Raw genomic sequence first — 17,739 nt, forward strand, 5'->3', positions numbered from 1 at the left:
CTGTGGTTACAGAAAGCACGCAAGCTATTATCCCTTCTCCCTCCTTCCTCACATGAGGTTCCTGAGGGAGACTGGAATGACTTGAGAATTAGCATCACCTTCAGAGACAACAGCTTGCCTAAGAGATGCACTTAAGCCATCTTTCTACATAATAAATATAACATAAATCTGCAAGATACACAAATAAAGTCTGACACTGAAATACACCTTTCACCAAGAATCTTACTGCTCTTGACAGATTTAATTTAAAACCATCTATCCATCACTTAGTTCAATTATTTTCTTCCCCCCAGCTACTGGACTTTCCAGTATATGACACTGGTGAGGCACTGACGCCCTCTTCCTTCTTTTGACACACTGTGAGGTCGTTTCATAAGATCCCATTACCACCAACATTTCATAGAACTTGGAAGTCTGACGCAAATTTACTGTTGAAACATCCTGATCTGCCATTAGAGCATTGAAGTGTTTTGTCAAGTTTATTGCTTCACACATGTTAACCCAGCTATAGACTAACTGTATGCAATTTGGAATACAACTACTGTATTCAATGCACAGTTCCTACCAGGAAGTTAAGTATTCTTTTTCACTTGTTCTCTGAAAATGAAGAAGAAATACACTAAGCTACATGAAGCTACAAAGAAGGTTACACATGACTCTAACTAGTTCTAAGCTTTATGGAACTGAACATTCTAAACTGAACTGAGAATGTGTATTTTGGAATTCCAAAACTTCAAAAGATTTCGCTATGATTCAGCACTGAATTTCTCCGCATCCCTGTTACTTTCCAGTAGAACACAGCTTTGCCATACTAATAAAACCCTCAAGAGTATTTATACAATCCACAGTCTGTCCACGTTTTTAATGACACTTCCTCCAAAATACCTTTGTCACTTCTGAATGTTTCTCCACTGTATAACTTGTTTCATAAAACCTCACGTCCACACATACAGAAATCACCATCAAACAACTCCAATTCAGCGTCGCACAGTAATAACAAGTTACCCATTGGCATATAAATATACGTACACACAAACTTATGAAACCTCCAACCTGAAGGTGGATTAGTGACTCCAGCTTCTAGCAACAGAGCTCAACTCATATTCTAGCAACACTAATTTTACCTCTAGGATGAAGTGCAGAAGGTGAACCCCCTGTAATACTGTTTGTTACTTTTCACAAAGCAATTCAGAAAGAAATAACTTTAATAAAGTATGAAATTTTAACTCTAGCATTTTTAAATATTAAAATATATTAATTTATTCTATATATTTAACAAATATATGGTCAACAAGTTAATTCGAGTTCAAGATAACTTTGGGACCTCTGCTTTTTGTAAACATCCCCCTCACCATTAAATGATGAGCTGGAAAAGGTCAGAGGGGAATCATTCTTTAGTACACAAGATTCTCATGCTGTGTATGATTTCAGGACAGAACAACTGTTTTACAGTGTACTCATTCACGGAAACTAATACTAAAGAAATAAACTTTCAGGTAAGTATTTCCAAAAGAAACAGTACTACTGCAACGTGAAACCACTCAGCCACCAGAAAAAAACCCCAAACCAATCATCTCATTTGATAACTCACCCTATACAGAGAACTGTCTATTGTAAAGGACATTATATACATAGGAAGGAACAGGACAAATACTCACAGAAATCCAATCATTCCATTATAAACGCGAGTTTACTGAGAAGACTTTTTTGAACTAGGAAGAATTTGCAACAAGAGGATTGGATTGGAATGCTTGGCATCTACCCTAGGGCCTACACAGAATCAGTAAAGATCGGGACGGTTTCCAGGTCTGCATGTTTATATGCATTGCACTGTGGAAGCATTAAACACGTTGTAAAAATATCTACTTTACAACTTTTACCCAGCTCAACATCAAAACTGAAATAGGGAAAAAGCCTTAAAATGAAGTATTCACATTTGCATTATGCTTTCAAAACGAGATCCAAACATGATCTAATAGATTTAAAGCAATCTGAAATCAATATTACCTCCTGAAAGAAAACATCCTGCATATTAATCAATTTGAAACCAGGATACAGAAGCTAACGTAAGTAACTAGGCACCTAGTACCTAACGTAAGTAGCTAGACCTTGAGATGAAAGTCTCTGAATTGCAGACAAACTCCCAGAGCCGTGGGCAGTTCATCCTTATCTGACATAATATCTGTTCCCAGACTATTATGAGCATAGTTAGAGATTCTACATGAAGCGGCCATTAATAAATGCTGGCCATGGAACTAGCTAGACTGCTACTAATCCATGCCAGGTATTAATCTAGTTGAATGCATTTTGAAAGTACAAGAGAACTGTGTAACGCTAAATGAAATTGACATTTTAAAGACAAAACTGTGAGCATATAAAAAAAAACCTGAAGATCAAATATTTGCTAAAACATTAAATTGCTCAGCTCCTGAATGGCTTCATTTGTGTGCATCTGTCCTTACAGGAAACAGCAATGCTCGACACTTCACAAAGTTTTACAGGCTATCCATCAATCAGTGCCTAATTGTTGCCCTGGAATCCAAGAACACTTTTATATAGGCAAATTTACTACCGTTATGGGGTGAGGAGGAAATCTCTTATATTGTTTTTTGGTTAAGTTAACACTACTATCAGGTGCCAAGTCAAGAGCTTTAGAAATGGATGCTGCATCTACAAGGATGACACAGTAAGATTATCCTAATCTCTGCAAACAAGGCTAAGATATCTATGCCACTCCAAAGCTCTCCTGAAAATAAGCAGATCTTCTATTGGTGATAACTGATATTTATCCACAAAACAAACAAACAAACAGAACAAACTCACTTCATCCTGGTAGCTGGAGTCACCTCCATTTGCTGAAGCAGAATCTAAAATTTGCAGCTTAAGTTTATGCAGGTCTGATATCAGTCACTTACACAGTTTAGTTATGTAGCTTAGGCTTACATCCTCTGGCCAACAGACAAACTCCAGATCTGTGTTCTGAGAAGTGGACTAAAAGACAAAGCTCAAGCTCACTCTAGCGAGGTAAATGAGTACTGCTTGTATTAGATGTGAACAGAAATCAGCATCTCCACACACATCGTAGACTACATTATGTGATTGATAATATCCAAACAAATTAAGGTTTCTATGACAACCAAGAAATGCACTTGACCATTTACAGCAAAAACAGATCATGCACTTTATACAATAACGAGTAGTTTATGGCCTTGCCTACCTGCAAATGAATTCCTTCAGCAGGTACACAACATATTGCTCGAAGTCATAAAAATATATATTATCTTTCCTTTAGCATTTAGATATATAAATATTTTACTGAAGAACATGCATCATTTGGATAAACAATTGTAAGAACATCCTCTAAACATGAGGTTCTTTGACATTTGGCTGTATAAAAAGATTACACGAAGGCAGCTACTCAAATCAGGACAAACCAATACAGGAGTGAAGAGTCCATTGTGTGCCAGTCTAAAGTTAAGCACCTCTTGCAACAAGTTATGTAATATATACACGCATGAATGCATCATAAGTGGAGAAAATAGCATAAATCCATCTGTACATTCTTCAGTCTTGTTTTGGACTCCCAACTTACTGTTCACTCTTCTGCTCTTGTTTTCCATTCAGTTCTTGGTCAACTCTGCTTAGTAAAGAAAACAGTGATGTTAAAACTATAGTAAAAACAAATTTAGTTTCTAAGCTTCTATATTAAGCAAAACTATTAATCTTAACAGGAAAAAGGCGAAAGCTCTTGCATGGAACAAGTTTTAGCATGTAAATATTGAATAGTTAAGATTTTTATTAAATGCAGTCACAATAAGATGCTTAAAAAAAATCCATTTTCTTACTTTTCCCCCAGAAATTGATTAAAATTGTTAAGAAGCCATTAAAGTGTAGCATCTGAAAAGCAAAAGTGCAATTTGACTGCACAGCAAGGAAAAACAGCAGGTTCTGTACTCTTACTAATAAATACAAGTGGGAATACAGGTTCTCAGTTAACAATATTATCAGGTGCTACTACTTGATGAATTAATACACTGCAATATTAGCACAGAATTATCTACAATTTTACAGTAATTAAGCCTAGAAGGTAACAGCATAAACTTAATTAACAAGAGTTCAGTGGCTCCTTAACTGCAGGACTAAGTTATACTATAGTCTCCTTTGACTACCCAGGAACAATTCATTTCTGAAGGGCTTCTGTATCTACCTTGGGACCACTGAATAAAGTGTTGCTTTGCAGAAACTAAGGGATGGTTCACAGTCCTGCGTATGTACTTTTCATCTCTACAGTAAGATGAAACCAGTCTTAACTATCTCTTCTGGAAAATAAGGGAGATCACTTACTTTTAGAACCAATCTTAGTTCCAAAGCAACAGAGGCTCAGGGTGAGTTTGTCCTCTAACAGCTGAACTGACAAACCTATCTGTTCAGTCTCTCCAATGATAGCCAGCCAGTTAAAAATAGGAAAAAACACAAAAACAGGAGGCAGATGTTCTACCTTTATTACAGTTCCATGAACTGCACCTAATACAAATGGGTTCGTAAATCTGGAGCAGTGGTGTTTAGAAACAACATTCCTAATTAAGGGATGGTTTACCTGCACAGCACGCTGCTGCAACTCATCCCTGTCCACACTGCAGTAACTCAAAGCGTATTTTGACACGACTTGTAGAACTAATTATAGGAAGCTCAAGAAGGTATGGTAAGCTAACGCAAGTTGGCTATGCACTGAGCTATAGCTGGCAATATAACCCACAGAAATGTATCAAAGTCCAGCTTCTAAAATGACTCAAATATACAGAACCAAAGAATTCCTGCTGCCATCTTCAACACCCTTCATAAACAAACATCAACACGTCTCCTTTCCCACATTACAATAATGCCTTCAGCATTCAACATGACTAATATCTCACAACCACTTAGAGCCTGTGATCTTTCCTGTCTAATTCAGTAGTATGTTTTGAAGTAAAACTTCTGTGAAAAGTGATGGTAGTGTACGTGTTGACATTGACAGGTATGCTAAAGAGTGCTACTTTTCCTCCAGATTACCAAGTTTACATGACACTGCTTGAATGCCTCAGGTTCACAGTCTGAATACGATGGGCCTTGCAATGCAAGTCACTCATGCTGGACAAAAGCAGGTAAAATTGCTGTTCAATGTATACTGAATGGGTTTCTTAAGTTCGGCGTTCTTAGAACTTGAGGTTATAACACCACAAGATCCTCTTAATTGGAATAATTCCTAGTGGAGTAGCTTCACATGCAAGCTTTCAGAGAGAATTATTTTTTAATTTTCATTTCACTGTTTCTTTGTTCATTACCCAAGTTAGACAAGAAGCTTCCCTCAACAGTTACACACATGGAAGGGTAGCCAAATCAGATGAAGCTAATAGCAGAACATTCTAGTACATCTGTTAGTTATACAGGAAAAGGTAAAAGCAAAAAGAGAAAAAATTATCACAGCTACTAAGAGAGCCTGAATGGTTAGCAAGAGACTGAAAGCTTGCAAAGTGAAAATCCAGTGACTGTTACCAAGGAATATATGCACTGCAAATACAAACAGCACTAAAAATATTAAATTGCATCTGAGCAAGTTAAAAAGGTAGTTAATGTGAAACTAAATACAAGATTAGAACTTGTTCTACAGTTGTGCCTCTGCTGTGTACAACAGCTTAGCACCCAAAAACAACTCTTCAGACATCACTTGTTAGAAACAGTGAAACAATTCAATCAGTTCATACAGAAGCATGCTTTTGCCTCTTGAAGACATGAAGAATCCACACACCCCCCTTAAAACTCAGAATCACATTTAATAGTAGAGACTATTTACAAATATGTGGGTTTTCTGATGTTACTTCCATGCATAAGAACAAGGTCGCTAGTGCTTGTTTATATTTACAAATGCTTATTCCTTTACACAAGCCAATCATCTGGGAGTTAGTTGCAGTGCAAATAGTCTTATCTAGATGCAGCCCTCATCAAAACATGAATATACCTTGTTTGTTTCTTTCTAAACTTTTCTTCTTCATACCTTGGTGGGGAAAAGTTTGATTTCAGTAAATATACAAAGGCCAAATTCAACAGAAGCTACAAACTGGTATCAGTGTCAATATAATTTGTGGAAACATACCAAGTTTTTAAATGGAAAAAGCAAAAAAAAAGTTTTGCACCTTCAACATCAATCAGTATCGCAATTTAATTACTGCGGCATATTGACCCAGAACAACTTCCTGTACATTACTTATCCATCGCTGAAGTTTAAAATCTATATTTTTAATAGTTTAAAACCAGATATCAAACACAGAATTCTGAGAATTAATTACTATAAAGGATAAACTTGGCTGAACTCTGAAGACTGAATCAGGCTGCCCAGAAAAGCTGTGGACACTCCATCCCTGGAGGCAAGGATGGATAGGGCCCTAGGCAACCCAATACAGTGTGTGGCAACCAGCCCACAGCAGGGGGTTGGAGCTGGCTGGACTTTACTGTCCCTTCCAATCCAAGCAATTCTTTACTACAGAAAGTAACTGTGTAAGTCTAGGAATGACAGCCTGGATTTCCCTAACATATCCCTCAAAAAAATCCCATAAGAAAATTCCCAAGGTAGCACAAAGCTGCTCCAACTCTGTCACATCTTTCACCCTCAACAAAAAACTGCATTTGCTCTTTGCTATAAAAAAATAAATAAATTCCACAACTAACACCAGCTCAATGCACACTGTGGTACCCAGCAGTCAGTTCATCCAACTGCCCAAAGCGATACTACCCCATCTTCCTTCACAGAGTTCCCCGTTAGCCATCACATCTGTGATCACCTACTGCGGCATATAGTCCATGGACTCTGCATGTTACACCTTCCAATTAATCTACTAACAGAATTATTAATATTCCCATCTAGCTCTTTCACAACAGAAGTTTCTGAGTTCTCTTTATCACTGCATCCACAGATTCTGTTCAAGTGTCATTATCACACTTGACAGCAGAGTTGTGCTGACATTAGATGGATATTATTTGGCAAAGATCTGAAAGGAAGGAAGGGCAGAAGGAAAAAAGAAAATCAAGGACATTGATACCACCTTCCCCTCTCTGCCAAAGTAGTTTCAGAAGTACCATGCGTAGGGATTCAAGCACTTTTATCCACAGCTTTTTTCAAATGAAATCCCTACCCAAGTGGTATTTCACTCCTTAATCTGTAGCACAGTTTAGCATGAACGGTGAAGATACCATAAAAAAGCCCAACAGAAGTGCACAGAATTTCGTACTCAAGCCCATTTAGCATACAGTGAGTAGAACAACTGCAGCAAGGCCTAATCTACAGAAGACTAGATACATCATAAATTGCTAATTATGTAAAACACTATACAGGTAAGTCCTTGTACATTAGCATTTCTTTTGTTTGATTGGGTATTAAAACTGTAGTTCAGCAATTCCTCCTAGAAATAGCAGTTATTTAAAATATCGAGTATTACGTTCAAACCAACCACTAAATATATTAATCAGCACTTCCTAAACATGTCAACAAAGAACGCATTTGAATCTTAAGACGTACTGTTTTATGCATTCTGGGATGCCAACGTATTCCATGGGGATGAGTTCAGCTAGTTCTGCCAGGGTAAAGACATACCTAATTTTCTGACTGAATTTTGAGCTGTGAAGAAGAAATGCAGGGTACAGTTACAACTTTAGAAGTATTCATTAAGTCAACATTTAAACAGTTAAAGACTTAAACTTTTATAAAGAAAAACAGCATCCATATCATTACCTAATAAAAGGTTTTGTGATGGCCAGAAGCGTTCTGATGAACCAAGAAGGATGAACTATGATTAATGACTTCAGATTCTTCCTTAACCTGAAAGACTCAAACATTGAACATAGTTCTTAAAACAAAAAGGTAACGTGCCAGAAGGCTGTTTAAAATACATATATACAAAACATATGTTTTTACAATTACAACTTTGTTATTTAGATCTAGCACTCTGATATCCCATGACTTGAAATTCCTGTCGCCAGAAGAAAGCATTAGAAAAGTACACAGTCAGAATTAAAAGGCCAGCATCATTTTAGCAGAAGTTTGTGTCTTTTTTTACACATTTGAAATGAAGTTGTCAAGGGACCCACCCTATGATATTAGTATGTGAATGTGTAACGAAATACTACACTGTAACAGCACTCACTATTCTAACACTACGATTTCACTTACAAAAATGGATATTAAAAAGAATTAAATTCAAATACATCCGTACCATTATTCCACAATGACAAGATGTCAGAAAAGACTTTCAATACAACAATCTGCTTAATCTGCTTCACAATGACATCTTTGTGATTAAGAGACACCTCATTAAACAGCACTGAACACAAACACTGGGAGAAAAAACTACAGAACTTCTTACCTTCTGTCAATTTGCTGGTAGCACTTCCTAAGCCAGCCTATGCTTGGCATTTTTCGCCGTGTTGTTGCACCATTCAGGTACACTATCATATAATTCTCTGCTACTAGTAGCTCTAAAGTGCCAATTACATACCTGCAAACAGAGGGAAAGAAAATGCTCAAGGGAAGATTTATGGATATTGAAGTAGTTCCTAATACTGCCCAAACACCAAAAGAAGAGAGGCTGGCAACAGCGTTAAGCAGCATCCAATCACTTTTGATGACTTACTTAAATAGATTGTCCATTAGGTATCTGTAGTTAGGCTGGCTGCTTTCAGGCATAAAACAAACAGCAAACACAACGATGGCATTTAACCCATCACCATAATAACCTACAAAGAAAAAGGCAGCAGTAGTGACTACAGGGATTGTATCTTGACCACTTTTACTCAAAGAAAAGTCATGAATGTACAGCAAGTTCTTCCATTATTTCCCTTAAAGAACTTCACAAACACCAAGGTACATGAGTGGATACGAACACACATGCAGTGTAAATCACCTATCACCAGACTGATCCTCTGGAACCACTTGGATGGATGGCAGAGGTAAGAACGGGTGTCAGTCTGTTTCCAACAAGATTTTGCTTATAATTATTAAAAAAAAAAAAAAGCACTTTTTATTTTTTAATTTTTTTAAGTTCATCTCCCTTTAAAGAAATAACAGCAACAGATGCAATCAAAGTGCTGTACCTGTACTGCACATCTCACTACGTTTAATGTTTTTGATGGCCAACTTCTCTTCCTACCTAAGCTTCACAGACTGTTCAGCTGGATTTAGTAAATGGATTTCTGCCCGAGCAAACCTAGAGCTACTTCCTTCAACACTCTTAAAACCAAAAAAAACCCTTTGATTGTAACATTAAGACTGCAGACCATCTGAGCACATTATGAATACTCATGTTAGAAGCTGAACACAAACACATTCTGGATCTTTGGCTTAACACGTAAAAAGGTTCAAACTAAGCATATGGCTCAGCACTACAACAAAGTGCATCATCACCGAGTCTTTCCCTTTTTTCTGTACCACTGCAACTCAGCTTCTAGTAGCAGTTTCAACAGTTCCCCTCAGCGTGTCACTAATTCTTACCACCATGACTGATAACTTTTTTATACGGCTCGATTGCCTTCATGTCCACCCTATGGTCCTGTTCGCCAATCCTATACATACGCCAGCGTCGACCATCCTCTTTCTCCTCTGCTGCTGTATATTCAGTAAGTGATCCTTTTCTAATTACATCAGTAGTTTTTGGCTTTGGAAGATCATCTGCCAAAGTTAAAACATGTTCAATATCCATTATGAATACTGCATACAGTGACTGCCAATTACAACACAGGTTAACCATTTTGCTCTCCAATTTAAGTCAGTCGATATGGTTGGCTGAAGAATATCAGTTCCTTCAGTCATTACAAAACACCATCTCATCAACATCAAGCATTTATCAAAATACTGTTAGCTTTGTTTTCCATGAACTGCAGTTTTATATTTGAAAGCGCATGCAAGGTTCCAATTACGTAAGAAGCCTACTTAACTAGAAGCATTCAGTACACTGACCTGAATGAATGTCACCAATGTAGACAAAGTGGTTAACTCTGTGATAATCATACAGGTTACTTGATCACAGATTTACAAGGAAGCATAATTTAAAACATTAACACTATCTTGCAAGCAGACATGCAGGCATTCTATTAGAAATTAAATCTAATTTGTGTGTGCGCACAATCACTAGATGAAATTTATGCTGACAGCAATCTGTCAAAAAATTTGCTCCAATTAAATAATGATTCTTGACTTCGTTGCACAGACCTTACCCAAAGCGAGAAAAACCTACTGCAAGTTAGTTGTCTGTTCCCAAGACAAAGCTGTTAACTGAAACTATCCTCCCAGGAAAATGAAGGCAGCAGCATTAAAGGAAGAAAAGACAGAAACCCTTTTCAGCCACTTCTGAAAAATAAGGCACAATTATCTGGAACATTTCCTTAGCAGCACTGCAAAGCTAACCCTCATCACCAACTCTTTGTCTCTGAAGTTTCTTTTCTACAGGCAGCCCCACAGCCTCTGTTACAAAAACTTGACCTGCAATGTTTTGGTATTAAAAATGCTTGCTTTAAAGAAGGTTTTTCTTCCACTTATAAGCAATCCAGGAATGAATGGCAGATTTTTTTTAAAAGTAACAATAAGAACTTCCTGTTTTCTCAGGATGTTTTTAATTGCAGCATAAAACAAGTAATAGTCGAGGTCACAAGTTTATCTGTAACTGCAGAGCCATTCTTAAGTAGCAATGCTTATAGAAGTTCAACTGTCTGACCAAAGTATAAGTTCAGAGCTTACATTAAAGGAGCCCTAATCAGAATTAAACTGCCAGTTTGAAACTTGTGCTTCAACTTCTACACAGAACTTTGTTACTTCAAACCATATTTATTAGGTTCAACAGATTTTGCCCGTAAAAATATAATTAGCAATCGACTCATTTCTTAAGGATCATTTATGTAGCGCTTCTAGCGTGGCTAATGGGAAGTTAACTTGAAAGAGGTTTCAAATGGACAGAAAATAGAGATTTTTCTACTATTCCCAGCCAGTAGAGAAAGTCTGCACAGTCTGAAGGGTTCTGACCCTTCTGAACATCATTCAGGCCTCTTTAATTACAAAGGCTTACAAGTCACAAAATCCTGATAAGCTCATCTACAAACTATAGGCCCACACGTTGCTCACCTCTATACAGAATGCAACTGTAACACACACAGAGCATACATTTGTACCAAGGATTTGCCATAACCGAGTCTAAGCAGCATTCACTCACATTCATTTTGGTTTATTTGGCATTATAGCTATTATGTTTGTTGTTCATTAATCAGTCAATGTATGATTTGCTTTTTTAAAATTGCCTCCATTTCTGTCTAATCACTCCCATTAGAAAAGAAATTACAAGTCTCAGTTCTTTCCCACCTGAAGAACTGCTCACTTACATGTAGAAAAACACCCTATGGCATCAGACAAGAGCTACAAAACACTTACCTTCCCATTCAAACTCATTGCTATTCTCTGAAGGAGTATCTAAGTCATCCAAATCAATGTCTCCACTCTCATCCAAGTCAGACAAAATAGACTCCTCGCTGCGATCTAAATTTAAGCTGATATCCGGAGCCGCAAGTTTCTTCCTCACTTTGGTTCCATTAACTGCTGCGTTCGAAAAAAGCAAATTTGTTTTCAAAGCTCAAGTGAGTTTAGCCGAGCACAGTAACGAGACAGAAGAGCACAGCACTTCCTCAGAGTACACAGTAAGTTAATGCCCACCACTGCAACAACGCATCCTTAGATCAGGAATTACAATACACAGGTAAAAAGAACAGAACTTGGGAGTCTAAAAGTTCAAGTCCTAAAAACGTAAGTACTATGGTCAGAGGGAGACCACCATACTATTAACAAACATGCAATGCATCTGTATTCCAGCACTTGTTTTTGTCAGGAATCAGGAGCACCACAGCTGTCATTGAAAGAAGTAATATATTGAGGCACAAAAACAAACAAAGCTGAAGGACAACACTATAGGCAGAACTTTAAGGAAAACGTTAGGCAAATGCACAGTGTGCTTTTACACAAGGCAAACATTTGTGTGATTTAAACAGCAGCTGAAAGCAGCAAATAAAAGAAACATACTGATCCAGCACTGGAACCACCCGTGATAAAGCAGACAGACAAGATCCAAAATGGTTTTTTTGATCTTTTGGACTGCCACAAATCTTAAAAGACCACACAGGCCTGGAACTTGGAGCTAGACTAAGGCACTAACTGATGGCACTGAAGGCAAATAACTAACCAAGATTTTAAGGCCAGTCATGAAATGACTGTAATCATTCATTTATGTTCATTATTACCCAGATACCTCTGTTGACATATGAGCATGTCATTTAGAATGCCGATCCCTCAAGCCTCATCAAAAACAACAACAGCCCAATGCAAAACTGAGCTTTAGGACAGCCATTTATGTAGGAAACCATCAGCCTGATTGCATTGAAATGTTCTTACCAGTTTCACCTTCTGTTCCAGCTGCAGCCAATATATCTGAGTCAACAGGATCATCCTCTGGCAGGGGCCTGATACACAAAACAGTTTTTAATAGTAGTTTCTGCTAAAAACACACTGTGGGTTGTATTGATCCAAATACAAATGCAGTCTAAATTCAAGCTGGCAGTAAAGCAACAACACAGCACAGACTTCCCTCATAGCATCCAAATTATGAAATGCCAAAGTACTGGTTGCTACTGGTATCACATTTAGGAAAACTTACTGTATTCTTGCTTGATAAAGTTTAACATGAAATACATCACAGAAGCAATATTCATTTTATGACAGAACACCTCCCAAGACAGCTTTTTTTTAATTTCTCTTCTTAAATGCTAGAACTTTTCCTCAGAAACATTACTTATTGAAGCATTCAAGCCCTCAGTCACTGGTGATAATAAGCAAACAGTCTCAAAAAGTTCCTTTAACACCTGAAGAAAACAAGGCTGAACTTACACTTTCATTTTGGTAACATCAGAAATTTCAGTATGGACATTCTTCTATTACTTACAAATCAACATAAAGCTCTCCCCTCCCAGACCACAAAGAAACAAGGCACAGAAGCCTCTCAAGGTCACTACGTTAGTGGAAATCACTGCAAGACTGAGTACTAGTTTATCAGGAAAATAGGGGCAGATTATTTTGGATGTTCTGTATTTGATTTTTATTTACAAAAAGTTTAAAACCTTGGAAAATCTTCATCTTGCCATTCTTCCTTAAACTCAACACCTTCCATCCTCCAGCCAACTTGAACTGTTAATAGTTACTCCTGATCAGCCAGAACCTTTTGTCTTCTGGACAGCAGGCTAAGGAGCAGCTGGAGGGACATAAAAAGATACAGTTCAACATTACAACACCGCATCCCATCACTTACCACCAAGCTGAGATATTGTGTGGGGAAAACAGGGAATGGTAGCAGTTCATCCCCTCCCACCTCATCCCATAACCACTTCTTTTTTCTTTATTCCAAATGCAAAACTACTTATAATAAATGGCTTATAATAACAAAACTGGCGTAACAATTTAGGTTGGAAGGGATCTCTTCAAATCATTTAATCCAACACTCTGCTCAAGCAGAATCAATCTTTAAGTTATAACCAAAGCTCAGAGTAACCTGACCTTTCATTTGGGATGACACCAGTTCACTCCACGGTGTATGAAAAAACAAAACCTGACAAACCATTAAATTATATGAGAGATACTGAATAAAGGTATATTCTGGGGGGAAAAAACAAACCAGATGGTCAGGTCTAAAGTACAACTCAGTTCTTAAACAAACAATAAACACTCCAATAAAAAGAAAGAACACTCACCCTGAGATGTGCAAGTCGAGCTGTGGCTTTTCAGGCTCACCCATCACCAGCAACAGGGAATCCCCAACAACAGAACACAATAAACCATTCTGCTAACGTACAAATCCAGTCCAGCTGAAAATCCGGGCTGTGTTGGCTCTGAAGATTGACAGAAACAGGTAAACTTATCAGTGATAGGAAAAGCAGTACTAATCAAAACAGGAAATTGAGCCGTATTTTTAAATGCAAAGAAGCAATTAAGGTAAAACCCAGTAAGTACAAAGTTGGAATCCAATCACAGTGCTAACTGAGCTAGAGAGAGAGTTAACTCTTACATGGATAACAAGAAACAAGTCATGCTTACTGTTGAGTAGAATCAACTACTGTGGAAAATGTCACTTTCTCTTCTCCTGATCTGATAACAACCACAGACAGACCCTCCAAAGCCCTGCAGTGCTAAGGCTATACTAAACAAGCCGCATAATATAAAAATTTACAAGTTTTTCATTGTTAAAACTGCGTTACCAGAAACAATTCGTCTTGAATTTGTCATTAGTGCTTTATTTTACTGACCTTTCCTTCCTCCCACACCCAGGAAATAAAACTCAAACTTCTAGAAAGTAGCAATTTAATCCCCCTTAGCAGAAGCCTTTCCTTCTTTGAGTTGTTCAGCCCCAGCAGCTCAGCTGTGAGCAGTACATGCCCATACAGCCTCCAAGAAGGTGCCCCAGTCAGGGTCCTCCCAGCGCTCCCTCTTCCTGTCTGTCCCTTTTGACTAATGCGCTGCCTGGAATGTTTTCTTGCTGCTTGAATCATACCACCTTCCTCACCAAACACGCCCTCTCTCATTACGATGCCGACACCCTTGGTATGAAGTTCTTCCTGCGTTCTGACCTGCTGAGTGTTTGCAATAATGAATTGAAAGAATTTGCTTGGGGACGAAGCCTTATTTCGATCAGCAGGAACAATGAATTTGCACACAGCACTCTGTTACATTTGTTTTGGGACACTGAGATGAAGCACAAGAACTGGCACAAGATATCCCACGTGGTCAAAGACAACACGGTGGTTACAGTCAGCATGGAATGAGCCATCTGATGCAAAGACACAGCTCCCTAAAACTGAATAAACCTAGAAGGAAATCTCAACTGGTTATTCCACTCTTAAGGGCAGATTATAAAGGAAGAAAGCCAACAGCAGAAGGAAAGACAAAAGCCAACACAGTCATGGCATGGGTGGCTTTAAGGCACCACTTCTATGTGTGCCCGCACTGTGTTCACATTGCTGTTCCCCCAAGACTTCGAGGCTGTTCTGCCCTAACAGCTTTATCACCACACAATGAATGCTAAGCAAAGTAATCTTCAGTTTCAGGAAGTCAGAGAAGTGCAGAGTTCCTGGATAGTTAACCAATGATCCTGTATCACAATACCTGTGCTTACAAAGCAAGAATGAAATGCACACTTCATCTGTTCATACAAGCTAAAGCAGAGGTTAGAATTGTTTTCCTATGGCTGCTGTGGCAGCAGTGGCTTTTCTTTTTTACTTCGCCCAAGTCTTTTAAAATCAACTGTAAGTGAAACATGTAAATGTTAAACTTGAAAGTATAATGCTAATAATGCAAGTCTTTACTAGTCGCATAGAAGAGAAGCAATTAATCTCTGTCTGGTGCTAGCACTCCTCACAGCCAACTCAGAGTTTCTCAGAAGAGCAGACCTGTTTGCTGTTACTCTCCATGTAATGTACAGAAATGGAATTACAAGACTGGGACATAGATCAGGTCACACAGAGAACACCCAGCTGCAGGACTGCCACGTGGTTCTGCTCTTCATGCAAACCCTGGGCTTTGCTGCTGTTACACTCCTAAGCAAGTCAGAGCACTACGAACAGCACAGAAGTAACGCAAGGCACCACATCACTGCAATCACTTCTCCTCTGCTACAGCTAATGAAAGGACCTCAGTGCAGACCCGCAGGTTAAACCCATATAAATACTTAGCTGAGGTGTGTTACTGCTTGCACCACAAGCCTAACATGGGTGTGCTCATCCTTTTCCTGGAAAGAGAGCTGGTGCTCAGTTCTCACCAATACAGAGCTGGCTTGGTCTGGGTACATGTATGATACACGTGTAGCATGTTGAGAAGCCCATGATGTGGTTTGCAGTTATGCATGTACATGCAGTTATGCATGTACTCTAAGGCGTCCTGACACTTAAAGGAAAAAAGACAACAGAACACATACAATTTACCTGCTGCACATTTGAGGGGCTTTATCATTATTATTTGTAATGTTTTCTTTCACCTTTGAATTATCATCAGAACACAAACAGGAGGTAAACATCTGTGTGGCCTCATCCATATACCCATTACAAAGTCCCATCATATTCAGTCCCTGATGAGGACACGAGGATTACAGCATTCGTAGTAGAATGAATAAAGACACCTACAGTGAGGAGTGCACTGCTGCTTCAGTCCCAGCGAGCTGAAAAGCATTATGCTGCTGTTTTCTATGTTTCCCCTTCACCATTTCACGAGAAAGATCAAAAGGAATTCCACATGCCAGGCATTAAAGAGGTGCCTCCAAGAGCAGTTTTTAATTTCAAAGCACGCCAGAAGAATACATATATATAATTTCCTTGCACACAGATTCATATTGCAAAGCTCCCTGTAATTTCTAAGTATTTCCATAACCCCACTGGCCTCGAGAACAAAGCCACGCTCACTGCAAGCCTTCAAAACATTTCCCAAGATATACAAGGACAGACATCCGAGTCACGTCAGCTGCAAGTCAGCACAAGGAGACAAGGCACAGGGCTGTGCTAATGGTACGTCTTGTCTGCCCTTCCTCAACAGGCACACAGACACCGCTCGGTAAAGCAGGAGAGCTGCAGGTTCACGCCCCGAGCGCTCAGAGCGCTGCAGGAACGCGGGATTCTGGACTCGCAGAGACTCACTGACGGCTAAGAGCCGATCTGTCGGACACAGCAACAGCACTGACACCCCATCCAAAGCAAGCAGCGTTACTTGCTGAGAACCGACTAACCAAACTGATAGTTACAGCGCAGTGCGGCACGCTGACAGCTGCACGTAAGGAACAAGCCAACTCAGAGGCCCAACTCCAACAGCTCTGCACCGCGTCGCTGCTACGGATGCTCGGCAAGGCCCCATTTCTGCCCATCCCAACGCACCGCCGGCACTCGAGGGGCGGCCCAGGCCCGGCAGTCACAGCAGTCACAGCAGTCACAGCAGTCACAGCAGTCACAGCACCCACAGCACCCACCCGGCCCGCTGCAGGAAATGCTCCCCGCTCCCGCCTTGCCCGCATCCCGTCCCGCCCCGCTCCCAGCTCCGCAGCTGGTGGAGCCGCGCCCCGCAGCGCTCCCGGCGAGGCCCCAGCGGTCTGACCTGACCCCGCCTGCGGCCCAGCCGCGGGCCCAGGCCGCTCCCCCGCATCTCGCCGCCCCGACTCGCCGCCGCCTCCCAGCCCGCCCCAGCCCGTACCTGCCCGGAGTCGCGCAGCCGGTCCGGTCCGTCGCTGACGGCCGCACACTCGGCCCGAGCCGCCGCGCCGCGCCGTCCTACCCTGCGTGCCGCCCCGCGCAGTCCCGGAAGGGCGCGCGCCGCCCGCCTCACGTGCCCGCCGCGCCCCGCAAGGATTGGAGCGCTCGCGCGCACGCGTCAAAGCAGCGCCGCGCACCGCCCTCCTGTGACTGGCGCACGCGCGGTTGCTGCTGCACGTGGACGAGCGCTGCAGGCGCGAGGCGCGCGGCCGTTGGCGCCTCCCTGAGGGGAGCGGAGCGATGCGGCGGGACTCGGCGCTTGGGTCGGTCCGGGGATCGAAACGCGCTGCGCACCCCGCTGAAACGAGCTGAGGCCGGAGGGCAGCTTTCACCACCAGGGCAGGCCCGGGAGGCACCCGGTCACAGAAGCGGTTTCCGAGGCGCTGAGTCCCGTGCCGGCCG

At 40.5% G+C, this 17,739-nt stretch overlaps 1 protein-coding gene across 2 annotated transcripts; it reads right to left on the bottom strand.

Moving 5' to 3' along the window:
* Positions 1–1,664: 1,664 nt before the first annotated feature.
* BNIP2 (BCL2 interacting protein 2) lies at positions 1,665–17,417 on the bottom strand. 2 transcript variants are annotated; one of them, XM_072345766.1, is made up of 12 exons: positions 17,279–17,417; positions 13,804–13,941; positions 13,177–13,307; positions 12,455–12,522; positions 11,444–11,608; positions 9,518–9,694; positions 8,661–8,763; positions 8,394–8,525; positions 7,763–7,849; positions 7,550–7,648; positions 5,996–6,031; positions 1,674–3,637 (listed from the first exon to the last, which is right to left on the bottom strand). In XM_072345766.1, the coding sequence occupies exons 3-12, from the start codon at positions 13,224–13,226 to the stop codon at positions 3,589–3,591; spliced, it is 966 nt and encodes a 321-aa protein (XP_072201867.1). In that variant the 5' UTR covers positions 13,227–13,307; positions 13,804–13,941; positions 17,279–17,417; the 3' UTR covers positions 1,674–3,588. The 2 variants fall into 2 exon arrangements, with proteins under 2 accessions (XP_072201869.1, XP_072201867.1); XM_072345768.1 differs by lacking the exon at positions 5,996–6,031 and having other exon boundaries at positions 1,665–3,637.
* Between the last annotated feature and the right edge of the window lie 322 nt (positions 17,418–17,739).

The sequence above is a fragment of the Excalfactoria chinensis genome, chromosome 10, assembly GCF_039878825.1.
Source record: "Excalfactoria chinensis isolate bCotChi1 chromosome 10, bCotChi1.hap2, whole genome shotgun sequence".
Lineage (NCBI taxonomy): Eukaryota > Metazoa > Chordata > Aves > Galliformes > Phasianidae > Excalfactoria > Excalfactoria chinensis.